General features: G+C 60.4%; 1 protein-coding gene across 1 annotated transcript in view; it reads left to right on the top strand.

Annotated features, from left to right (window-relative positions):
- The first annotated feature begins 5,339 nt into the window (after positions 1-5,339).
- PER2 (period circadian regulator 2) overlaps positions 5,340-24,616 on the top strand; it is a 35,778-nt gene continuing 16,501 nt past the window's right edge. The window contains exons 1-13 of the mRNA XM_077155551.1: positions 5,340-5,439; positions 9,361-9,622; positions 10,113-10,175; positions 11,190-11,344; positions 15,316-15,437; positions 16,130-16,331; positions 17,271-17,322; positions 18,963-19,105; positions 20,663-20,741; positions 22,688-22,794; positions 23,317-23,470; positions 23,729-23,837; positions 24,301-24,432. Of these exons, the coding sequence (XP_077011666.1) occupies positions 9,414-9,622; positions 10,113-10,175; positions 11,190-11,344; positions 15,316-15,437; positions 16,130-16,331; positions 17,271-17,322; positions 18,963-19,105; positions 20,663-20,741; positions 22,688-22,794; positions 23,317-23,470; positions 23,729-23,837; positions 24,301-24,432 (1,527 nt within the window). The 5' untranslated portion in view covers positions 5,340-5,439; positions 9,361-9,413. The remainder of the gene's footprint in view (positions 5,440-9,360; positions 9,623-10,112; positions 10,176-11,189; positions 11,345-15,315; positions 15,438-16,129; positions 16,332-17,270; positions 17,323-18,962; positions 19,106-20,662; positions 20,742-22,687; positions 22,795-23,316; positions 23,471-23,728; positions 23,838-24,300; positions 24,433-24,616) is intronic.

A 24,616-nucleotide genomic window follows, 5' to 3' on the forward strand; every position in this document is an offset into this window, starting at 1 on the left:
CTGTCACGGTCAGGTTCATGTGCCAACTTGGCCAGGTGGTGGTACCTGTTTGTCTGGTTGGGCAAGTGCTGGCCTGTCTGCTGCAATGAGGACATTTCATAGAATTAAATCATGATCACGTCGACTGCATCCACAGCTGATTCCATTTGTAAGCAGCCAGGGGGAGTGTCTTCTGCAATGAGTGAAGCTTGATCTAATCACTGGAGCCTTTTAAGGAGGATTCAGAAGAGACAGGGTCTTTCTGTTTCGGCCCACGAGCCTCTGCTGTGGAGTTCATCCAGACCCTCCATTGGAGTCCTCAGCGTCACAGCCTGCCCTGCGGGTTGTGGACTCTGCATTCCCGTGGTCACATGAGACACTTTAATAAGTTTTATATTTGCGAGTGCTCCCTGTAGATTCTGTTTCTCTAGAGAACCCTAATAATACAGGCACCGAGGAGCAGTGAAAGGCCAGGCAGGTCACCGAGAGGGCAGAGGCGCAGTACGAAGTCTCACAGGCCCAGACTCAGGTGGAAGGCCTGGGGCGCCCCAAGCTCTCATCATCCTAGAGACAGACCTCAGGAGCCAGCTGGCGGGATGGACGCACCAGGGGTCCCCAGGGGGACCTGCACCCCCCGACCACTCCCCCCAAGCCCACGAGGCTTTATGAGTCAGTGGGAAAGCAGGAGAGGGCAGGGAGCACCTGGCCAGCTGGGGAGCCTGCAGGTGGGGGAAGCATGCAGGTGAGTGGGGGGGAGGGGCGTGGGGCAGGGCCTTGGCTGCCCCCTGCTGTGCCAGCTTGTGCCAGGGCAGGGAGGGCGCCAGGAGGGGTGCTCAGAGAGAGGCCTTAGTGGGGCGCACTCCTGAGGATGTCTCTTGCAGAAGAGCACTTGCTCAACTGCAGCTCCTCCACGGGGCACGGGGCGCCAGGAGGTTCATGCGGCCTCCCCTCTTCGGAGTGTCACCCCAGGACCACTGGGGTGGGGTTTTGTTGGATCCCCAGGGCATGCCAGACCCCTGACCCTGCTACAGGACAGCCGTGTTTAGGGGGGTCAGCCAGGACACCCCTGAGCACCATGCCCGGGAGGCTGGCAAAGTGGAGCAGTGGGGGACAGGGCAGCCCCACAAACTGGCTGAATGGCACCCCGGCCATGGGGAGGGAGCCCCACCCTCTGAAGGACAAGGCACGATGGATGCAGGGTTCTTGGCCCCCTCCAAGACAGTGAGAGGTGCTGAGGGCTCTGGGGGTGCTCAGCAGGACAGGGGAGACAGCCTCAAGGTCCTAGAAGGGTGGCCGGGAAGCGAAGGGAACTCCTGAGCACCCCCGGCTCCCCAGAGTGCATGGCTCTCCTTTCAGTTAAATTCTTTGTTTTCTTTTATGGCTTCATGACCAGGAAGTTTGAGGTTTGAATCCTTTCTCAAGCGACACGATTACAAAGAGCTTCTTGGATGCAGTCAAAGCCAGGCCTTCCAGTTGCAAACAGATAGTAAGAGAAGTCAGTCCAGAACGTATTTTCTCATCAGATGGAGAGTAATGAAGAGGAGACTTAGGACACAAAGGCAGGATCTCGGGGCACCACTTTCTAAATTCATTTATATTTTTTGTTTTAAAATACGGTAATGGGGCAGGCAACAGTGGCTCAGTGGCAGAGTTCTCATCTGCTGTGCTAGAGACCTGGGTTCAATTCTGGAGCCTGCTCGTGCCAAAAAAAGAAAGAAAAAAAATACAATGATGAAGCAAGCAAATTGGTACAGAGAATTGTATAACAGAGACAAAGGTAGGGGAGTTTATTTGCATACCTGCAAAAAAATAAAAAGATTCTGGGGTACAGTATTTAAAAATAATAATTACCATGGAATAAAAGCTCACTGGACCCATTTACGATTTTTTAAAAAAGCTCTCACAGCGAACTACAATAGAAGGGAACTTTCTTTATGTGATAAAGGATGTCTACAAAAAAAAACACGTTAGAATGCCCAGCTTTCATGCAGGAGACCCGGGTTCGATTCCCGGACCATTTAACCAAAAAAAAACCCAAACCCAAACACCTGAGGCTGACGTCACGGAACACTGGGACAAGACCAGAAGCAGGAAGCTCAGTCTTGACACTCCTATTCAGCGCTGACCTGCTGGTTCTAGCCAGGGCACAAGTGATTTGATGTGAAGATGTCTTTTGCCAAAGGCCACCAGGAAGATGGATACCTGGCTCTCTGGAGAGTTTTGTGCCAAGACACATCGGTCCCTGTCCAGAGGGTCTTCTCCAGGGCGGGTGAAGCGAGGCTAGGGCTGCACATCCATTGCTGATGGTTCAATCCTGAGTTCTCGGGGCAAGGCCGAGAAGTGGGTAGCACAAACACATGCACACGTGTACAGGTCTGCCAAAGCACAGATCTATGTTTAGTTTTTAAAACTTAGCCTGCTCAGTAGGCGGATGTCACCGTGCAACTAACGTCTTTGCAGGGGTCTACCAGACCATGCACATCCAGGAGAAACACCTGCCCTGGGTCACCTGCCTGGCTCAGGTCCTTTCCCATCACCGGGAACAGATGGGTCCCTCTCTCCCGGTCATAGCTGCCCAAGCTCTCAGGTGCACCTCTGGAACAGGCTGAGGTTCTCCCTGCCAGGAGCTGCCACGCTGTCACGCCCAGGGTAGGTGGGTGTGAGCAGCTGTGGACCAGCAGCAGGCACGAGGACAGAAGGGGACTATGGGTCAGATGTCCTCATCTCCCACGGGCGTGTCCCTAAACTCAGGTAGGGGGCCAGAAAAAATGATAGCACCTGTCCATCTCTGTAGAGAGAATTTTCCGAGTCACCACCCCACATTCTCCCCCTTAGCCTGCTGTTCTTTGCCTTCACGACTCGGGCCCACCTAGCAGACCCCACAAACTGCGTGTCAGCACAGTACGTGGCACACAGTGGCTGCCCAGTAAAGGGCTGGCTGACTGAGGGCATGAGTGAATGTGAGAGCCAGTGAATGGTCAGGCAAGGCATGGGGGCCTGGGCACAGAGGGGCCCCCAGGCAGCACCCAGGCATGGGTGGGTGAGGCCTACGGGGGCCACCCCATTGGTGGAATGGGCTGGTAGGAATGGGCTAGGCAGAGGCAGGGCTGCCTTTGGTCAGGAGGCCTGCGAAGGCTGAGGCCAGAGGTCAGCTCCTCCCATGGCCAGCACTGCCCAGCAACTGGGGACCCCAGTTCCCCCACCCAGCTGCTGAAGAGCTGGCTTCCTTCTTGCCAGCCTGGCTCCCCCAGAGCCAAAGCAATTTCCCTGCCCAAGAGCCCTGTGCTGGAGAGACAGCTGGTCCTAAAGCACTTCCAGGCCAGCGTAGGCTCGTTGGGAAAGGATTCATTCCACTTCTGCCTCCAATCTGACTCCCCCAGCTTGCGCGCGCGCGCACACACACACACACACACACACAGTTGCTCACTATGGAGCCTCGGCGAGTGGCTGTCCTGGCTGTGGCCCTGCTTGTAGATGTTGGAGCCCCGCAGCATTCTCCTTTGGAGCTGGGCAGGAGGCTACTGGGCAGGCCCATATTGCACCCCAGCACAGAGCAAAATGGCCTCCAAACCTGCCTTATCACCCCTCCCACATCACAAACTCCTTACAGGCGGGGATCCCAGGAGATGCTGATTTGCGTGCCCTGCCCCCCCCCAACACTCGCTCATCAACAAATATTTGTGGAGCAAAGGAAAGTTTCCAAAAACCAGAAAGAAGAAACTAGCTGTGTGTCCCTGCAAATAGATTAATTCTAAAGAGCCCTGGAACCCCATATGTTTGATAGTTTCCAAAATAAATGGTTTCACTAGCTTTCTACCAGATTTATTGGTGGAAAAAGAAAAGGCTAAATTTAGGAAAGAGGTATTTAGGAAATTATTAGGCCGCAGGCCAAAGAAGAGCAGGACCAAGGAAAAGCTGAGCATGCAGGCGAATCCGGGAACGTTCCAGCTGTCTCTTCTTCCCAGAACAACGGTCACCACCATTGACGTCAGTGCCTGTGCAGAGACAAAAGGGCCTTTGGGTGTGTGCAGGGTGCAGCTGGGCCTGGATTTGCTTGGCATTTGCCTGTGCGTGTGTGTGTTAGGGAGAGCGGGCGTGGAGAGTGTTGAGGTGTCAGTGTCAGAGAAACGGGGGAGGGGCCACTCTACTGCAGGGAGCCACAAAGCAGGCGTCTGGGGGTTTACCTTGGCAGGATGGACCTATGACCTACATCTCTACCCTGTTGTGCATCTGTGTCCAGAGAAGTTGCACACACACCTTGTCAAGGAGAGGAAGAGAAGTGGCTCACTCGGTTTCTGAATGTGGGTTAGTGAGCTTTGAGACTTGTAGCTCAGTTGCCTGCAGGTTACCGGGTCAGTTTCCTTCCCTGGTCCCCAGGAGGGGCAGGAACAGGAAGGGCGGAGGGAAGTTGCGGGGAGGCTCCTTGGCAATCCCCAGAAGCCTGGCCTCCCCCATCAGACCCCCGCTGCCACTGATTTCCCAGGTGCCTTGGAGCCTATAGGCTGTGCCTCATCCCACTCACCCTCAGAGCTGCCGCCTCCATCACGTCTCTGGGGATGAGGCTGGCTCGCCTTAAGATACAGCCCCTGCGCCCAGTTAATCGAGTATGTGTATAGAAGTGCCCTTTTCCAGAGCAGTCCCTGTCCCCCTGATGGTACTGTTTGGGGCAGGCAAGGGCATCCCCCTCTATTTCTCTCTCCAATAGGTAACAGCGGCCCTATTTCCTGAGCCAAAAATTGCGACATGTTTTCAAACACAAGGAGAGTCCTTGGAAGCAGAGTGGCCTGGGGCCTGGGGCCTGGGGTCAGCCCCAGGGCGTCCAGCGGGGCGTGCGGGGGCCCTGGCGCCTTCCCTGGGCGGTCTGCGCGCGGGTCCTGAACGAGTGAGAATATGAATGAGTGGGAAGGAGCGGCTGAAGGCTCTCGGTCCCCGAATGCGGTCGCGCCCCTGGGCTGGGCTCCCGCGCAGTATCCGCTTCCCGGGGAGAGGCGCGCAGACACCCGCCGCGGCGCAGCCCCGCGGCCATCAGCCCCCACCCCCGCCCCGCAGTGGTACGCGCCACTCCGCGCTCCCCGAGCCGGCCGACGCGCCGAGTCCTGAATGGAAAACGCCGAGGCCGGAAGTGGAGGGGACCACTCGAGAGGAGGCGGAGGGGGGCCGCGTTTTCATTGACAAACCGACGCGGTGAACATGGAGTTCCATGTGCAGCTTATGTAAAGAGAGCGACACGCGCCGTAGCCAATGCGCTAGCGCGGCTTGCCGGCCCGGCCCCCCAATATGCAAATGAGGCCGCGTGACGGCCAATGGTGGGCGTCGGGGGCGGGCCCGGCACGCGCCGTCACGTTTTCCACTATGTGACAGCCGCGGGCCCGCGAGTTGGCTGCGGAGGCGCGGGAAGGCGCGGGCCGGTGCGGGCAGGCGCTCGGGGGGGCGGCGGGCGGCGGACGACGCACCTGGGCGGTGAGTGGGGCCGCGGCCGCGCGCGGGCTCGGCGGGCGCTGGAGCCGGCTGGGCCGACGCTGTCTTGCAGCCAGCCCGGAGCTTACGTAACCGCGGCCGGAGCCGGGCGGGCCGGGCAAGTCTGGGGTCCGTGCTGTGGGCGGGGCGGGTCCGCGCCGGACGAAGATCTGGACTCCGGGCTCCGGCGGGTCTGGGGTCCGCTCTGGGTCCGGGCGGCCGGGGGCATCGGGCTCCTCCTGACCGCGGAGACGGGAACCTAGAGTTCTCTGACCCCTCTCGGTTTGAAATGGGGCGTGGGGGTCGGGGCGCACAGAAGCGGAATGTGTTATCAGCAGGCATGGGGGGAGACCCCTCGTTTGCAGATCAGGAAACTGAAGTCCAGAGAGTTGAGGCAGCCTGGCCGAGGGCACACAGCTACTGAGTCAGCACCATACTGGACTGTCCTTCTTTAGATGATTTTTTTAAGGAAGACCTCTCCCCTGTCCCTGTGGAGACATGCGTGGGCAGGCCAAGGCCTCTGAGGGCAGGTTCCCCTGTCCCTGGAGCATGGAGGGCCCGTGGGGGGCGGTTTCCTGCTCTGGGGCCAGAGAACCAAGTCTTGGACTGGGAAGGGCCCCCCGGGAGAAGAGCCAAGGCCACTGATGGGGGCTTTGGCTGTGCCCCAGGCACTGGCCTACGGGCTTGACCTGGACAGCCCCTGGGGCCCTAGAATTGGTGAGCGGAGTGAAGAAAGGCCCTGTGCCAAGTGCCAAGCCAGGCCTGGGGACTCTCAGGGCAGGGCCTCCGCTGATGTTCACCCCCGCTGCCCCCCCCCCCGGCTTTCCCCCTGTATTCGTTCCCTCTCCCCACAGTGAGCTGGCAGCAGGGCCTGTCCCCAGGAGGGGTCTCTACTTGATGGTGGAGCAGCACCCCTCTGGGAGGGATACAGAGCGGGGGCCACAGCCTCCCTCCGCTCCAGGGTGACAGGGTGACGGATGGTGACTTGGTTGCCAGGGTTTCTGTAACCCACACAGCCAGGCTGGGGAAAGCTGATTCATACTCCCCGAACGACGGAGCCAGGAGGGGGCTGAAAACCATCCAGGGCTTGACGGAAGGGGAAAACGAGAAAGACCCGATATGTGCTGACATCAGGCCCAGGGCCGTGTCTTCAGGGTCTTTCTCTCCTGAGGGTCTCCATGTGGGTCAGCATGGGCTTCAGAGCTCCCGTGAACCCCGGAAATTGGGTGCGGACTCCCAAGTGGACTGGCATTTGGGAGGAGGGGCCTCCGGGCCCCCCGATGTTGAAAGCCTGGCAGGGTGGCAGAGCCCTTGCTGTGAGCACCGCTCACCGCTGCATCCCGCGCGGCAGGGCTACTCGCTGCTCCCCGGTTCCTGGTCCAGCGCGGGGCTCGAGGACTGGACTCTGCCTGCTCTCCAGACGAAGGCTTTAATTGGAAACTGAGTTTTTAAATCCAGGGCTAATCACTTTGTGGAAGGTGAATGAGTGAAACAAGGAAAATAAATCCACTTGTTGTTTGTAGAGTGAAAGCTCTATGATGTGCCCTGGGGTGGGGCGGGGGTCTGCTGGGCTGTCCTGCAGGCCACCTGGTAACTGTCACCCCCACCTCCCAGCTGTTCCAGGGCGCAAGAGTGGAGGGGGGACGCATGGCCTGCTGCCAGCCTGCTGCATCGGCTCCCCCGCCCGCCCTCGGTTTCCTCGCAGGCCCCGTGGGTCCTGGGGTGGCGGCAGCAGCCCCAAAGAGCACCCCGCTTCCGAGCAAGCGTAACCCTTTCAAAAATACTATATTTGGCAGAACTAACTGGAAACACAGTGCTGCAGCTGTTCCGACACTCTGCCCTTGCCCTGGCGGAAGCTTGCCCGCCTTCGGACCCAACAGAAAACCAGAAGGTGTGGATGTGGCCTCTAGTGGGCCCTTTCAGGGTGCTGGGGCCACCCCCTGAGCGCCTGCGCTTTCCTCCAGGGACTTGGGCCCTCACTGCCACAATGTGTGCTCTTCTGTACATTTGCTGTCGGGTCTGCTATATTGTTTCCAAGTCTAGAGCAAATTAGAAGCAGGGCCGGGGGCAGGGTCAAGGCCACGGCGGGGCCATCTGAGCTCCTCCTGGGGGTGGCCACACAGGGAGATCTGGTTCGGGTCCACTGCGTTCAGAGATGCTCCTGAAGAAACAGCCCTTCCTAGAGCGGGTCAGGTCAGGAAGCCTTGGTTATGTAAGGCGCGAACCCCAGCTCCCTAGAAACGCCATTGCCAGAGCAACCTCTCCCTAAGCAAGCCAGGAAGCTGACTTCTCTGCATTTTTGCTGGTTTGCAGCCTTTGTGTTGTACAGGCTTACGGTTTTCAGGGGCAGAGCCCAGAGTGCTTGAAGGGGCCTCAGTGTGGCTGAGACACCGCCCCGCCCCCGCCCGGGGCGCTCCTTCCCTCCGCTGCTCCCCTCTCCCAGCTCCCGCCGTCACCATGGAAGCACCGTGTTGTGTCGCAGGACAAACATTTTCTCCAGATTCTGGCAGGCTGGCCTCAGGGAATTGGCCTTCCTACCAGGAAGCAGCAAACTGCTTTCAGGTTGGGGATCAGAAGATGCCCCTGGGCTGGCAGGTGGGGGACAAGCTGTCTGATTGTGCTTGAGGCAGGCCAGGCGGGGCTTCCTGGGGACAGGGTGACCGGGCGCAGGGCTGTGCTGAATGACGCGCGACATTTCCGCATGGATCCAGCTGGCGAGGCTGTGGGCCCTGCTCTCTGATCTCCTCCTTAGGCCCCGAAGTGCAGGAGCCTTTGCCAGACCCGGTGGACAGACATGGTGGAGGGAGGCGCTGGGGCCCAGAATGAGCTTTTATTCCTAAATGTTTCTTTTTGCTACTTATTTTGGGAAGCACTGACTTACATGAAAGTAGAGAGGCTAGTGTAATGGGCCCTGAACCCATCAGCCAGTGGCCGCTAGCGTTGGCCATCTGGCCGCCCTCTTTCCATGCCTCCCCCATATTCCCCGATGACGAGCTCACCAGGGGTGGCACTTTCTCAATGGCCCTCTGTCCAGTTGAGGTGTGGCCAGGTGGACGGCTCAGGGTATTGAGCTTCAGCCCCTTTCCTTGGGGCTGAGTGTTCTCCCCAAGCAGACAGAGTGGACGGGCCTCTGCGAGGGGCCACCAGGGGGACTCAGGAGGCACAGGAGGTACAGGCTCATGCCAGCGGCTTCCAGGCCACCCTTTCCCCTCTTGGGGCCCCCCGGGTGGTGGAAGCCCAGGTAAGCCTCTGCAGAGGCAGGGGGCAAAGTCCGCTCTGACTGGCCTCTTGGCTTTGCTGACTTGGCAAAAGGAGGTTGGTCCATTAGAGCTGCTGGTGCTAAGAGCCACCTTTTTCTAGAACCCTTGAAGTTCCTAATGAGTTTGGTTCCATTTGTGCTTGCCTGATGCCCTTTGCAAAAAGAGTTCTCTTTTACCTAAGGTAGCTTCGTGGCCCCGAGGAACCAGATTCCAGCAGGTGTCAGGGTGAGAACCAGGCAATCAGGGAACCCGAGGGCACATGTGAAGGCCGAGGGCCCTTTGGGGTGCTGCCCCCTTGATGAAGCAGTCTTTACTGCTGGAGTGGGGTTACTGTGCTGAGCTCTGAGCCCTCCAAATGCAGGCCAGTGACAGCTCCTGTGGTGATGGAACCTCTTCCCCTTTATTACCTCCCTTGTGCCCCGAGTTTTCCTGGAGTGGTTCGCAGTGACCCTGCACGACGCGCTGTGGCCGTCTGCTGGCCGGGCAGTGGGAACACACGGCTGCCGCGTCCCCCACCTTCCCCTCCTGCCACGTGAGGCTCAGTAACCGAGAACCAAGGAAGTGATGTCCTCACAACTGATCGCTGACCACTGCCTCTTTGTTTAGTGAAATGTGGAGGCGTATTCAGTGGGGTACCTTACTTGACCCCCCTGTAATCTTGCAGGAAGTGAGGCCTGAAGACCTTTCTCTCCCCGCCAGCCAAGTTGCACAGCCACCATGAAGGGCTTCGCAGACTTAGCTCCCCGCCCCGGTGGCCCCCCTCAGGAGCCTGGGGAGGCCCAGCCCGGCTGGATGCCGCTGCAGGGAGACGTCGATATGGGCAGCAGCGCGAGCAGGAGCGACACCCACGAAAGCGGCTCTGCAGGGCAGACCTCGCAGGGCAGTGACAGCGGTGAGAGCGCAAAGGAGCTGTGCGGCTGCCAGAGGTAGGGCCAGTGGGCATGACGGGGTCCACGGGCAGTTTGGGCTTTTTTGGTAGTTTGATTGCTTCTGTAACCTTTACATCATGAGTATCAAGTTTTTCAAGAGTTTTGAAAATCATATTAACTCAGGACAGCCAATTGGCTGGGCTTCGTGCTTCATCAGCGATGCCGCTGTCTGTCTGGAGTGACACATACACGCTCGGCCAGTGTAGAGAGGTGGGTCGGCTGACCCGGCGGACATCCACTCACACCCACCCCAGGTGGTTTATAGGGAAAGATTTTGTTCCTTCAGACTTGAGTTTCCAACTCCCTCTACTTAGGTTTTCTGATACATGAATGTTTTACCTTCCAGCTTTCTCTTAACCTTGTGTTTTTTATAAAAATTGTCCTAACCTGGTATGAACTTTCCTGTCATCTCTGTTGGGTAGAGGGGTGGGGAGAATAGGATGAGATGTGTCCTTCTGAGTTTTGCTGTTACATTTTATGCCTGCAGTCCAGATGCCTTCAGCCTGATGATGGGAAAGTCTGGACACAATCCATCTACAAGTGGCTGCAGGTAGGGCCCACCGGAGAGCTCCCTTAGATCTGTAGGGGAATGGGAGGTTTGTCATTGGAGGGGAGTTTGAGGGGCACTGTGACTCTCCTCAGGCGTCTACTGGAGCACGTTAGTCCACACAGCTGTCCCTTTCGGTCCCAGACCAGGTCCTCCACTGACCACATCCCACGTCCTGTGCAGTGGCCCCTGCTGTGGCTCCAGCCTCCAGCACCCCCCTGCCCAGCCCCTTTTCCCCCGGCTCAGCTCTCGGTAGACCTAGTTGAACTCTTAGACATGTCCATCAGGAGCACTCCTCACCCTTCGGGGGTCTGTAACAAACTTGCCCCACACCCACAGACATTTTCTGGAGCAAAACCCAGCTCTTGATCCTGGGTATCCGAGCACTCGGGTGTCGCCTCAGAGACCTCATTTCCCTTTCCTCTGCACCCGTCCACCCAGCGAGCCCCCTCCCCACCAGCACGCAACCACCCGCCCTGTCTTCCTTCAGCGCTCGCTATCCTTGAGCTGGAAGGTGCTTCCCAAACACCCCTTTGTTCTCTGAGGCCCCCCGGGCTCCCTGTTCCCTGATTGCCCCTGGCACTGGGCAGCCGGCTCGCTGTCCCTATCCGAGCTCACCCAGCCCTTTCCGTCCGGGCTGGGAAGGAAGGCCCAGCCCAGCCAGGCAGCCTGTGCAGCGGCCGCCACCAGCACGTGCCTGGCAGAGGCCCGCTCCGACTGCAGGGGAAGGACAGAGCCCTGTTGGTAGGATTTCTCCTCGGTTAGAGCTGTGGTTCACAACCAGGACCCTTTTGCCCCGCAGGAGACACTTGGCCGAGCGTGGAGACATTTTTGGTCGTTACAGCAGTGGGGGGGGCAGATAGGGACGTGGCCAGGCATCCACACTGCAGCACAAGGGTCCACCCAGCTCCCAGGGCCACTGTGCCGAGGACACGGCACCCAAATCAGGGACAGGCGCCTTCAGAAAAGGCCCTTCCTTAGCAAGCCGAGGTTTGACCACCTCTTTTTAACCCACAGCAGTGAGCAGTCTGCCAAAGCGGACACGCACAGAGAACTTGTCAAAACACTGAAGGAGCTGAAAGTCCACCTGCCTGCGGACAGGAAGGCCACGGGCAGAGTCAGCACGCTGGCGGCCTTGAAGTACGCCCTGAGGAGTGTGAGGCAGGTGAAAGGTAGGGGCGCTCTGCCCTTCCCTGGGCCGCGGAGCTGGGCCGCAGCCCCCCAACTGCGCCCTGATGGTGGTGACTTTTTAATGCTCAATCCAGAAAGAGCCAGAGGAAATTATAAGCCGCCATGGGTTGGAAACCCCAATTAATTAAAGTTTACCGTTGCCCTTGGTTTTTAGAGGAGGAGGAAAGAACAGGTAGAAGACAAGCTGCTGGAACCCATCTGTTGACAACCTAAAACGCGTCCTGGGGCTGGGGTTGGGTCCCATCAGGAGACGGCACATCTCCCAGGCTCTCTGCAGGAGAGGGGGCTTTGGGACGGCGACCCTGAGGCCGGTGTCACCACAAACTGCTCCGTTCCCTGCGGCGTGCCGAGCGGCCTGGACAGCACAGGTGGAACCAGAGCAAAATGTCCAGCATTTGGCTGAGGACTTGCCCCACATTTAAAAACAACAGAGGAAACGAGACTGAGAGCTGCAGCCATGACCGGGCTGCTGTCACCCCAAAAGCCTGTCCCCTCGCAGAGCCCACCTCACCAGTTCAGCAGTCATGTCACCACACGCAGCTTCATAAGGAGCCAGTGAGGCCCCCAAACCCTCATCAGGGGCATGTCTGAGTTCATTGTGAGGGCTGCAGGCGCTGAGCCCTGGGGGACATTCATCCTTTCCTAAGCGCCTGTGCGTCCAGGCAGGCCCTGGGGTGGGCCTGTGGGGTCCCAGGCCTGCACTGCTGCTGTCGCCATCAGAGAAGCACGTGGTGAAGCAGAGATCCGGTCCGCTGCGAGGCCCAGGGCAGGTCTGTGGTCGCTCTGCCACATGCTCCAGCTGGCCGCTCCCCTGGGAAGTCTGTCACACAGTGTTTTACTGGCATCCGGTGTTTCCAGCTACTTTCTACTGATACAAAGTGTGGTCCTGAATGGTTTCTAGATTGTTGGACTGTTTTTGTTTCACTTTACAGGATTTTTACTCTGCCCTCCCCAACCTTTTTATTCTCTCTTTTGAAAATGGGCCGGTACCCACTAGAAGCAGGAGCGCAGTGGCCACGTTCACAGGCAGGCAGAGCCAGGACAGAGCTCTGGTCCCAGCTGTCATCCTGACTCCTGGAGACCTGCTGTGTGCTAGCATACGAGAGGGCCTGGTGGCAGGAAACGCTGTCTGCTTTGTGTCTCTCTGCCTGGTGTGCAGAATTACTCCAGAATGTTAAAACAGTCAAGGGGTTTCCGTTGTGCTCTAGGGGATTTTGGCCGTTTGGAGAGGCAGCATGTGTCATGTGAGGTTCTTAGGTGTATGTCCAGGCATCGGTTACTAACAGCCCCGCTGTGGCTTCTAGTCATGCGATGTTATGTTCTCTCACCAACCCGTCGGGTGCCGTGGGGGTGGCGGTGCAGGAGAGTGCCACAGAGCTGCGCCATCAGATTCCTGTGGCAGTCTTGCGAGGGGGCAGCTGGCCTAGGCCTCGATGGAGCCAAGTGACAAAGGAGAGGAGGGTCAGCTGGCATTGGAACGAAGGATTCTGTGAAGGTCGTGGTGCCCCGGCTGGAGCACACAACAGATGTAACTGAGTTGGAGGCAGCATCCTGTCCTCGGCGGATGAGGAGGTCGTCAGTGGACACTGAAGCTCGGAGATCCCTCCCCTGCGCACTCCGCCGCCGTGTGGGGCAGGTGCATACTTGATCCCGTGAAAGGACAACGCTAATGTCTTCCTTCATTCCTGTGAGCCTTCTCATATTCTAATTAAAAGTAATAACAGAGGAGTCTATGAAGTCACTGAGGGCGTCACCGTCTCTTACCCTTAAAGCGTCATCATCTCACAGCTTCCCCAGCTGAGCCTGCAGGCAGTTCTTTTCTCATCACTCTGACCACGCATGAATTCCCGTCGTGGTCGTGGTGGACGTTGGAGGGGTAGGGGGGGCGCCTTCCTTCTCGGGGTGCAGTCGGGGGGCCGCCCCTGTTCAGACTCTGCCTCCCCACATGCAGGTGTTTGGGTTTTATCACGAGACGAGATGGCAAAGTAGGACGCGGCTGCTAGGGGTGGTCAGCAGATACGGTTGAGGCTTTGATGTGCAAATGCCCATGCAGAGTTCCCCACAGACACAGGGCAGGGGTCCCCGAACTCAGGCCTGATGGTCACGTCATGACGATCAGACACGGGACTTCCCAGCAAAGCACACAGCCCTCATACCCCGTCCCAGAGAAGCCCGGCTCCCCTGCATGGCTCCTGCGGCCGGGCCCCCCACCCTGGGCAGGCGCCGCCTCCTGGGCCTTGGGTACTGCCTGCCCGGCATCCAGGCCGGCCTGGGAGCCACTGAGCCGCTGCCAGGCCTGACACCCTGAAGGCGATGGGTGGCCCCTGCCTTCCCATCCATCTCTGGGAACAGAAACAGGAGCCCCAGTTTTCCAGGCAAATAGCAGAAATCCTGGAGGACATACAGGCACGAGTGTGGCCGCTGGCGCGCCCTCTCTTCATTGCAGTGAAACTGCAGCTGCCAAGCTCTGAACCAATCCACACGGTGCAGGGAAGCCGGGCGCCGTGGGCAGCAGCGGGTTTGCGTGTGTGTCCGTGTGCTGGGCCCCTATGGGCGGATGGATGGATAGACGGATGGATGGTGAACCAGTGGGCTGCACCCATCACACACGGGGAGGCCTGGCAGGCCCACCTGAAGACCACACAGTGGCCTCACCCTCGCCTTGTGGCTGCCATCTCGAGACCCAGTGTGTGCTCAGGCCGAGGTGCATCGCCAGCAGCCAGGGACGAAGTCCATTTCAATGTTTTTAAAAACGTTGGGACAGGGCAGGCCACCGTGGCTCAGTGGCAGAGTTCTCGCCTGTCACACCAGAGACCCAAGTTTGATTCCCGGTGCTTGCCCATGCAAAAAAGAAAACAAAAAATGTCTGGACAGCTCTGTGCTGGGGCAGCTGGGCCTGGGTCTGGCCCTCGGGGTCCACAGTGCCCGGGGCACCGCCACCCCCAGAGCCTCTCCAGCTGCGCCTTCTCTGCAGGCGCCGAGGGCAGCGATGCACAAGGGAAGGGTGGTAGAAACGGGACCCCCGCGTGTGGGCCACCCGCCCACCCTGCCCAGTGGACCGTGGGTTGTCTAAAGGCCGAGCGGGGGTCTGCCCGGTGGAGTGGCCCCCTGACACTTGCACAGGGGCAACGTCTCTAGCCCCTGCAGCCCAGGCGTGGGTACAGAGGTCTTGGCGGCGCAGGAGGGACGCGCTGGCAGGCTCCCAGGTCAGAGGCAGTGCTCGGCCCCGGCCTGCTCTGTTGAGGCCCTGCTGGACACGCACTGGGGGCAGCGTGCTCGTCGGGGGCCTGGAAGTGGCCCTCGGAGCCTGGCCCCACTGGGCACTGTCCCACCAGGCCCGGACTCAGGGGCTCTGACCCAGCGGGCCCGGCCGCAGCCTGTTCCACACCGTGTATCCTGAGTCCACTGGACAGGAGCGTGTCCGGGAGGCACTGAGCTGTCCTGGGTGATATCTTCACCCCTCCACCCTTAGGAGTCCTTTAGTGCAAGTCTGGGTCAGATGGAGCCCTGCGCTGCATCATTCCAAGTCCTTTGTCATTAAAAACAAAAAATCTGTCATCGGGGCTCGGGTAGTTCAATGGTGGAATCCTCACCTGGTGTGCAGGAGACCCGGCTTCCATTCATGGCTCGCGCACTCCACCCCCCCCCAAAAAAATTCAACAGATGGTGCTGCAGTACGGAATCCTCACATGGAAAAAGGATGGCAGGTGACCCCGCCATACAGCATACAAAAAAATATCTGCAGTAAAATCTCCTGACATTTCAGTGACGAACAGCCCTGCTTCCTGTCTGCCCTGCCTCCGCGCTTCTCTGCGCCCTGGCCGCGGTGTCCCGGGAGCAGAGGCTCTGTGCCCCACTTTTCATTTGAGAAGTGAATTACGCTTTACCACCATCAACAGTCTTGCGTCGTCCGCGGGCTCCGCGAGCTGAGTCTGCCCTGTCTCTCCTGCAGCCAGTGAGGAATATTATCAGCTGCTGCTGTCCAGCGAACCCTGCCCCTGCAGCCCGGACGTGCCCGCCTGCACGGTGGAGGACATGGAGAGGGCGGCCTCTGCGTACATCGTGAAGAATGGGGTGAGTGTCGCACGGCCCGCGTCTGCCCTCCCCACCCGCCCCTGCAGGCCGCTGCATCTGGGAATCGCGCCCCCGCCCTGGCGGGCTCTGTCCCAGGCCTGAGGTCAGGCCCAGGCTGGGGCTGTGGGGGCGGCATGTAGGCCCCGGGCTCGTGCATCTGTCACCCCTCCTGCTGGCCGAAGGTGCAGGCAGGGGGCAGGCGGCCTCGGGAGCACAGCTCTGAGCCTGAGCCCGGGGCTTCCGAGTCCTCTCCCGTCCCCTCCCCCCAGCACCCCACCGCCCTCAGAGGCCTTCCCCCGGGAACCTCTCAGCCCCCCACCCAGGGGATGGCCCGAGGCACCCGTCCCCAGCCCCCTGCAGCCCCGGGAGAGAGGCTGGCAGAGGTCAGGGGTAGGGGCCTGGGGAGTAGAGCGAGGTCTCCTCCCGCCTCCAGGGTTGCCCCAACCAGAAGCAGGGGGTTGCCCCGTGGCCAAGGAGCCAGGCCTCCGGGCTTTCATTTTGGCCGTGGGACAGTTTTTTCAAGTAATATTTCTCAGTTATCCCGGAGGCAGGTGAGGAGAGGGGCCCTCGGATCCCCAGGCCCCCTGTGACCCCCCTCCAGGGTGTGCCGCCCTGCGCCCGCCTGCCCCAGCCTGGCCTCAGGGGGGCCTGGGACAGTCCCGTCGCCTCCTGATCTCTGTCCTCGCCTCTAGGACATGTTCGCCGTGGCCGTGGCCGTGACCACCGGGAGGGTCCTGTACGTCTCCAGCCAAGGGGCGTCTGTCCTGCGCTGTAGGAGTGACGCCCTCAGCAACGCCAGGTTCGTGGAGCTCCTGGCGCCGCACGACGTGAGCGTGTTCCTCAGCTGCACCACCCCGGGCCGCCTGCCGCCCTGGAGCGCCCGCCCCGGCGTGGGTAAGGCCGGCCCCTGCCCTCCCGGCCCCCAGGGCACCTCCCGGGAACAGCGTCGAGAGGAAAGCAAAGCCTCTCTCAGAGGGGCGCGTGGCAGCGGCTTCGGGAGGTGTCAGAAGTAGAGTTTGTTCGAATGTCGGGCTTGTGGGAAGAGTGGGAAGGGGCGTGTCAGGGCGTGGCCGGGAGCCCTGCTCTCTGGCAGGCGGTGTCCCCTGCCATGGTCTTAGGCCGTTGTGAACAGCCCGCCGTGTTTCAGAGAGCCTTCTGGAAGGTTCTAGGCTTGGCCGAGGACTGCCTTTCAACTCCTGCGTCCTCCCAGGCTCCTCCAGTTAGGGACTGGCCACGTGCTGTCTGGCAGCAGGGGTTGGGCGCCCCACCCAGCCGAGCCCGTCCAGTGGGGCGGGCGCTCTCCTCTCTATGCCCAGCTTCTCCCCTGGCCCAGCCTTCCCTGCCCTGGGCCCCTTTGCTCGTGCCTCCCACTGAAGTCAAGTTGGGAGTTGACATTTGGGGACCAAAACCTGGCCCCCCCCCGTTCCCCATCCCAGCCATGGCCCCTCTCCCCCGCCCCCCCGCAGCAGGGCTCAGGCACCTTTGGCTCGTGCACTAACCACTGCACATCCCTGTCCTGCTTCTCCAGCTGGACAGGGAGGGTTTCAAGTCAAACACAGCCAGTGAGATAAGCAGTTGTAGGGAGCAGAAGAGGTGAGCGCCCAAACACGTCCCAGCCAAAACATGGCTGGGGTCCCTGCCCAAGGCACTGCAGCCACTCCTGCCCTCAGAGACCAGGGCCAGCCAGCACAGCCCCTTCCAGTGCGGCCACGTCATTAGGGGGTTCTCACCCGGGGCCGCCCTGTGCTTGAGAAACCTGCAGCTCACCCTCAGCCAAGTTTTGCTTCCCTTTGGCACGTTGGGAAGGAAATGATGTCAGTCTCTGTCCTTTAGGTTCCTTCACACAAGAGTGCATGCAGGAGAAATCTTTCTTTTGTCGTGTCAGGTAAGCTCTGGGATCAGTTTATCTGTTTCCCATCCAAGGCGCTGCTGCATGGGCCCAGGAAGCACATGTGGGTTCCTCTCCAGCTGCTCATACGAGGGATGGTGCACTGGGCCGGGGGCTGCCTGCTGCCTCAGCCCTGGTGGGGACAGGCCATGGGGGCGCAGGAGCACAGGTACCCCAGGTGCAGTCAGCAGGGCTTGGGCTCGCCTTGGGGAGGCCCTGGCTGGGTGGCCCATTACAGGGCACCCGCTGGGAACCCCTCTGGAAATCCCAGACCCCAGGCTGCGAGGGGGGCCCCAGAATTACACACAACCTTTTGTCTGCATGTGAGAGGCCCACAGCTTTTCAGCAGACCCTTGACCTGAGATGAGCTATGGGGTCAGGAGTGACTCCTGGCAGACGGGGCCTCAGCGGCCGGGCTTGAGTCCCACTATGGGAGAAGTGTCCCTCCTGCGTGGAGCTTCCCCAGGTGACATGCAGACCCCTCGGGGTGTGGGGGGGCTGGTGCCTCCCACGGCCAGGAAGGCTAGTGCCTCGGCGCAGGCTTTAATGTGGGTGAAAACCCACAGGATGCGGCTGCCGTGGAAATGCTCGGCCTGTTGTGCAGGGGACCTGCCTGTCCTAGTGCTGGGATGTGCCCAAAAGACCTGAAAGCAGGGGCTCAGGCAGATGTTTGTACCCCAGTGCTCCCAGCGGCCTTTTCACAATTGCAAAAGAAGGAAGCAGCCATGTGTCCTTGAGCAGACAAATGGATGAGCAAAGGGGGGTGCACCCTCTCGGAGAGCAGAGTGGGGTGCACACCCCTCCAGGAGAGCAGTGGGGTGCACACCCCGCCAGGAGAGCAGAGTGGGGTGCACCTGCCAGCAGAGAGGGGGGGTGCCCACCCTGCCGGGAGAGCAGTGCAGCCCGGGTGCATGCGGCTACGTGGTGAACTCATGTTGACTGAAATAAGCCCGACACTGAAGGATGATGTTAAGTGACCTCACGGATAGGAAGTCATCAGAACAAGAAAATGTGTAGAGTTGGGAACCGGAGTGCAGGCTCCCGGGGCCGGCGTGGGATGGACACCTCGTCGGTGCATTGCCTACCTGGGTGCTGGAAGGGTTTTGGTGGTGGTTGTGGTGGCAGCTGCACAAGCTGTCAGCGTCACTGACACCACCAGGCCGTCCATTTGGATGTGGCTAAGGGGAAGTTTAGGTTGCATGTAGTCTACTAGGATAAAAAGTTTAAAAACCCTAGAACTGTGCAACCACGCTGTGCGCCCTCAGGCGCGCCGCGGGCTATGGTTAATAGGGTAACCATGATACTGTTCTTTCATCAGCTGTGACAGTGGGGCCACACTTACGCAAAGTGTTAATACTAGGGAAATTATTAACACGGGCGCTCTACTTTCTGCATGAATTTTCTGTAAACCTACAACTTCTCTTAAAAAGAAATAAGAAGAGAAAACCTGAAGGAGAGGAGAGGCGGGGTGGTGGGTGCAGCTGGGAGGGCAAGGGAGGGGCTGCCCAGGCAGGGCCCTGGGGCCACACACCGAGGGAGTGCCAGGAGCACCCAGGTGCTGCCTGGGAGGCCGGGGAGCACTTAGAGGGCTGCTCCCTCTTTCCTAATCCCACACCCTCGTGTCGCCCCTTGCTCAGCATCGGCAGGAGCCCCGGGACCGAGGCCCGCTACCAGCCGTTCCGCATGACCCCCTTCCTGGTGCGTGTATGCGGCCCCCCCGGCGCCCAGAGTCAGCTGGGCTGCTTGCTGCTGGCCGAGCGGGTGCACTCAGGCTATGAAGGTAACAGCCACCACACCTAGGCTCTCCGTCCTCCCTATCCATCCTCCCCACGCCTGGGACAGGCCCTGTCCTCTCCACCCCATGCTCCCCTCCTGGGACAGGCCTCATCCACCCCACTCCATCCTCTGCTCCTGGAACAGGCTCCGTCCTCCCCATCCATCCTCCCCACGCCTGGGACAGGCTCCGTCCTCCCCATCCATCCTCCCCACGCCTGGGACAGGCCCTGTCCTCTCCACCCCATGCTCCCCTCCTGGGACAGGCCTCATCCACCCCACTCCATCCTCTGCTCCTGGATGGGCTCCGTCCTCTCCATTCTGTCCTCCCCTCCTGGAACAGGCTCCGTCCTCCCCATCCATCCTCCCCATGCCTGGGACAGGCCCTGTCCTCTCCACCCCATGCTCCCCTCCTGGGACAGGCCTCATCCACCCCACTCCATCCTCTGCTCCTGGATGGGCTCCGTCCTCCCCATCCATCCTCCCCACGCCTGGGACAGGCTCCGTCCTCCCCATCCATCCTCCCCATGCCTGGGACAGGCCCTGTCCTCTCCACCCCATGCTCCCCTCCTGGGACAGGCCTCATCCACCCCGCTCCATCCTCTGCTCCTGGATGGGCTCCGTCCTCCCCATTCTGTCCTCCCCTCCTGGAACAGGCTCTGTCCTCCCCATCCATCCTCCCCACTCCTGGGACAGGCCCTGTCCTCTCCACCCCATGCTCCCCTCCTGGGACAGGCCTCATCCACCCCACTCCATCCTCTGCTCCTGGAACAGGCTCCGTCCTCCCCATCCATCCTCCCCACGCCTGGGACAGGCTCTGTCCTCCCCATCCATCCTCCCCACTCCTGGGACAGGCCCTGTCCTCTCCACCCCATGCTCCCCTCCTGGGACAGGCCTCATCCACCCCACTCCATCCTCTGCTCCTGGATGGGCTCCGTCCTCCCCATCCATCCTCCCCACGCCTGGGACAGGCTCTGTCCTCCCCATCCATCCTCCCCACTCCTGGGACAGGCCTCATCCACCCCACTCCATCCTCTGCTCCTGGATGGGCTCCGTCCTCTCCATTCTGTCCTCCCCTCCTGGAACAAGCTCCGTCCTCCCCATCCATCCTCCCCATGCCTGGGACAGGCTCCATCCTCCCCCAGGGCTCAGTGGTCATGTCTGTCACCTGGGTCCCTGACCACCTGCCACCTGGGCTCTTCATCCACCATCTGCCACTGTTAGGGTCCCTTCCCCTCTCACTCGGGTGCAGCAACCCCACTGCCTACTCCAGAACCTCACACCCGGCCTCACCCCCAAGAAACAAAGTGGGGGCTCTCCGTCCTGACCTGCACCCAGGCTCCCACCCTCCCCCGCGGGGGCTGCCTCCTCCAGACAGAGCAGCCTGCTTAGGCCACGCCCCTGTCCCTGCTTGTCCCCTCCCCCGCCTCTGCCCACCCCTCCCCTCCTCGACCTCCCCACTACTGCCTGTGGGATTCTTCACGGTATTTCCTTGTTGTAACATAATGCCATTAAAAATGTATATCTTTAGACTCAGAAATTAGTGCAAAATTCTTTCTTTCAGCCCCCAGAATTCCACCTGAAAAGAGGATTTTTACCACCACACACACCCCCAATTGTTTGTTCCAGGACGTGGATGATAGGTAAGTGGGCCCCACTGCCCACTCCCCACTGTCACCGTCTCCCTCCAAGGACCCGTGTCCCATCCTTCCCCCTCAGTGGCATGGGCAGGTTCTGGTTACCTTGTGGCTAATCACAACAAAAAACAGCCCAGTGAATTTTCATGCTTTTACATTAAAGCGCTTGAGAGACAGCTGAGGCGGCATGTGGGTTTTGCGTATGTAATTGGCATCTGTGCTTAACGACAGAGAGGCAATATGATAAGTGTGGCATTATAAAAGGACAGCCCCTAAGACCTCAGCCCTGGTAAGTGGGCATCCTGGAGAGGTGGCCGCGGCCCTCACTGAACCTGGCTTTCCTGTCCCATCTGAGGTTCTTACAAAACTGAGCCGCAGACCCCGTGGAAACGGTGATTACAGGACGCTGGACCCGGCCATGCCACGGGGAAGGGCCCAGCAGAGGCGCCTTCCCACCCTGGGGGCACCTGCCCACCGCTTGGCTCGGACCCCTCCCCAGCACCCCGCCACCCCCAGGTGCTGTGGCAGTACAGGCGGCCCCCAGGGGATTCTGAGCACTTGGCATCCCTAGTGGTCTTCAGGTTGGCTGGTGTGGCCACCCCTTTTGCTGTCCCCAGCTGCTCCCCAGCAGGTGCAGGGAGGTATCAATGGGAAATGCGACAGGCTATGCTGCTGCATGGTCAGAGACAGCGCTCCCGGGGAGCCCTCTAAGCCCCAAGAGCTGGTTCAAGATGCAGTTTCCCGCCCGCATAAAAACAGCAGCCCTGGGTTTTTATGCACCCAAAAAGCTAAGAACTCCTGCACTGCAACCTTCCACCCCACCCAGGTGTCTGTTACGCTTGTGCAGGAGGATTAGTGGACAGCTGCATGTGGCGTTCTGGAACCTTCCTTAATAAAGCCCAAGCTCACAAAGCTGGAAGACCAGCTCTGCCAGGCAGGGCTCCTCCCCTTCCTCCTCCTCTCTTATCCTCCTCTTCCACCCCACCCTCTTTCTCCTCCTCCTCCTCCTCCCCCCTTCCCCTCCTCTTTTCCCTCCTCCTCCCTTCTCCTTTTCCCCTCCTGCCCTGGCCAGACCTTGCTTGATCTGGAAGTATGCCAGGGACATTCTGTGCCTTCTGTCTAAAGTAAACAGAGAGGCCAGAGAGGGTGTGCCTCAAACAAGGAGAGAACCAGAGATCAGCGCCAGGCCCGCGAGAAGGTTCCAGACCTCAGGCAGGGACAGGCTTGACTGGGGAGACAGTGTCCTTCCACATGATCCGTCCTTCTGAAAAGCTCCGGTGTAAGGAGACCGGACCTCCAAGAGGAGGCTGAGAGCCTGCTCAGAAGACCAGGAGGCCCGGCTGACAGCCAACACGGACGTGCTCCCAGGAGGCAGAATTAAAGCTCCCGGAGCAGATGGAGCAGTGATGAGCTACGCAGCACACGCTGGGGACAGAGTCACCGCCCCTCCCAGCCAGTAACAGCGATTCCTAAAGAGAAGGCCACAGTCAACGGACTGGACGCCACGGCCAAGGTCATGAGAGAAGGAAAGCCTCCTGAGCCACAGGGAGCTCCGAGGCTGTGGTCCGAAGGGGCTTCCCATAGTCCAGGGAAAACGTTTTGTAAAAGCCCTCACCTGGACACACCTGGGCAAACTCACACCATAAGAAAAAGAGCCAAGCTCTGAAAAGCACCCAAGAAGGAGAAACAAAAACATGTTTCTTACTTGTATGAAAGAGACAACCCAGAAGCAATGATAAGAGCCATGTTGGGTAATTTTGTTTCAGGGCCCAGCCTCAAGGGGAATCTGTCACTGTAACGTCCTAACTCATGCACAGCCCTGCGGTCTCTTCGCTAGGCTGACTCAGATTTGTCTGTCTCTTTGACAAGGAGTGTGATGCTCTCGGAGGTGAGCGGCCCCGCCATCCGGGCTGTGTTCTAGAACGTGCCCCGTGTGTCTGCTCCCCTTCCAGGGCCGTGCCCCTCCTGGGCTATCTGCCGCAGGACCTGAGGGAGACCCCCATGCTCATGCAGCTGCACCCCAGCGACAGGCCCCTGATGCTCACCATCCACAGAAAGAGTAGGTCCCCTCGGTCCCGAGGCACCCCAGAAACCCGCGCTGTACCCGAGCTCTCAGGTCACACTGCTAATGGAGGTGCTGTCTGGCCATTCCCAGAGTCCAGGAGTGGTGGCCTCGCCTGAGTTCCTTTGTGCCTGGTTGTCCCTTGGCCTGGCGTCTGCGTCCTCGGCATCTCCTTTCACTGTTGGCTTCTGCTGGGGTTGGGGGGGGGGGGTGGGCATCTGTGTGCAGTGCCTTCCAGGTTCCACTCTGGCCAGCTGCCTGGACTGGGTGGCCCTGTCCCCTCCCGGATAAGCCCAGGGGTTCCTCAGTTAAATCCAGCCTAGGACGTGTGCACCTTGAAATGTATCTGACCCCAGAAAGCAATCTCCATGTCATAATCGGGAGCAAAAGGAGCCTTGGGAGCTGTGGGTCTGAGAGGGGTTAAGAGCTCTACTTTTCAAGTGGCGGGGACAGCATGCAGGTGGCCGTGTCCTCTGGCCGCTGCCAACCTGTCCTCCTCCTGCCCTACCTGTCTCCTAGTCCTGCAGTCGGGCGGGCAGCCTTTCGACTCCTCACCCCTTCGCTTCCGTGCCCACAACGGCGAGTATGTCACGTTGGACACCAGCTGGTCCAGCTTCACCAACCCCTGGAGCCGGAGGGTCTCCTTCATCATCGGGCGGCACCGAGTCAGGGTGTGAGTGCTGCGGGGTGTCCGCGGCCGCCCCCCACCCGCCAGCGGGCCAGCCCAAGGGGGCATGGAGCCGGGTCACCTCCTGCCCGCACCGCTGCCCAAGGGGCCTCATTTTCCGAAATTCCCTGGCGGGGGGTCCTGGGGAAGGTGGGGAGCAGGCGGCCCGGGGCCTGGGGGGGTGGAGAGAGGCGCCGGGGCCGCAGTGTGGGGCTCGCTGGAGCCGCGTGGGTGACCTAATGTCCAGGAAACTCCCGCGTGCAGGGGCCCTTTAAATGAAGACGTGTTCGCGGCTCCCAGGGGCGCGGAAGAGACGGCCCCGCAGCCCGGCGTTCAGGAGCTCACCGAGCAGATCTACAGGCTGCTGCTGCAGGTGGGGTTACCTGCACCACGGCCCTGGCGGCTCATCCCTTCCCCGAGTGCTCCTGTTCCATCCCCTCAGGCTCTCCCCGAGACGCCACGCGCGCCCCGCTCTGGGTGGCCCGGCCTGGCACTCTTGGGGCGACCGTAGCTGGGCGTCCCCGGAGTGGGCGGCTGTGGGCCCCGCCCAGACCCCATGCTCAGACTCGTCTCCCCAACCCTGGGGGCCCCCGGCCTCGTGCACGGTCTGCGCGCAGGGTGTGCGCCCCGTCCAGGGAGGGTCCAGAAGTGGCCCAAGAAAGCGCGTCCTGTCCTTGGGGCAGAACGCCCGAGAGACCAGCGTCACCAGCCTGGTGCCCGGCTTGGGGGGGTCAGTAGCGTGGGGGGCGGCAGGGCCTCGGCAGCTCCATCGAGCTGGGTCCCGTCCCCCCCGCGGCCCCCACCCGTCCCCTGAGCGCCCCCTCCTCCCTCCACAGCCCGTCCCGCACAGCGGCTCCAGCGGCTACGGGAGCCTGGGCAGCAACGGGTCCCACGAGCACCTCATGAGCCAGACCTCGTCCAGCGACAGCACCGGCCATGGCCGCAAGGACACGCGCCGCCGGAGACCCGTACGTGCCCGCGCGCCCCTCCCGCCCCACGCCCCGGCTTCCCCTGCCGGGGAAAGGGCCCCGAGCCTCGGCCCTCCTCGCTGCTGCTTAACAGTTGTCCACTTGGGACTGACTTTTAAACCTCCTAAGAGCTGAAGCAGCCAAAAGCCATAGAGGTTTGGATGAAGATTCTTTAAAGCTGGTA

Source organism: Tamandua tetradactyla, chromosome 3 (assembly GCF_023851605.1).
Source record: "Tamandua tetradactyla isolate mTamTet1 chromosome 3, mTamTet1.pri, whole genome shotgun sequence".
NCBI classification, from domain to species: domain Eukaryota; kingdom Metazoa; phylum Chordata; class Mammalia; order Pilosa; family Myrmecophagidae; genus Tamandua; species Tamandua tetradactyla.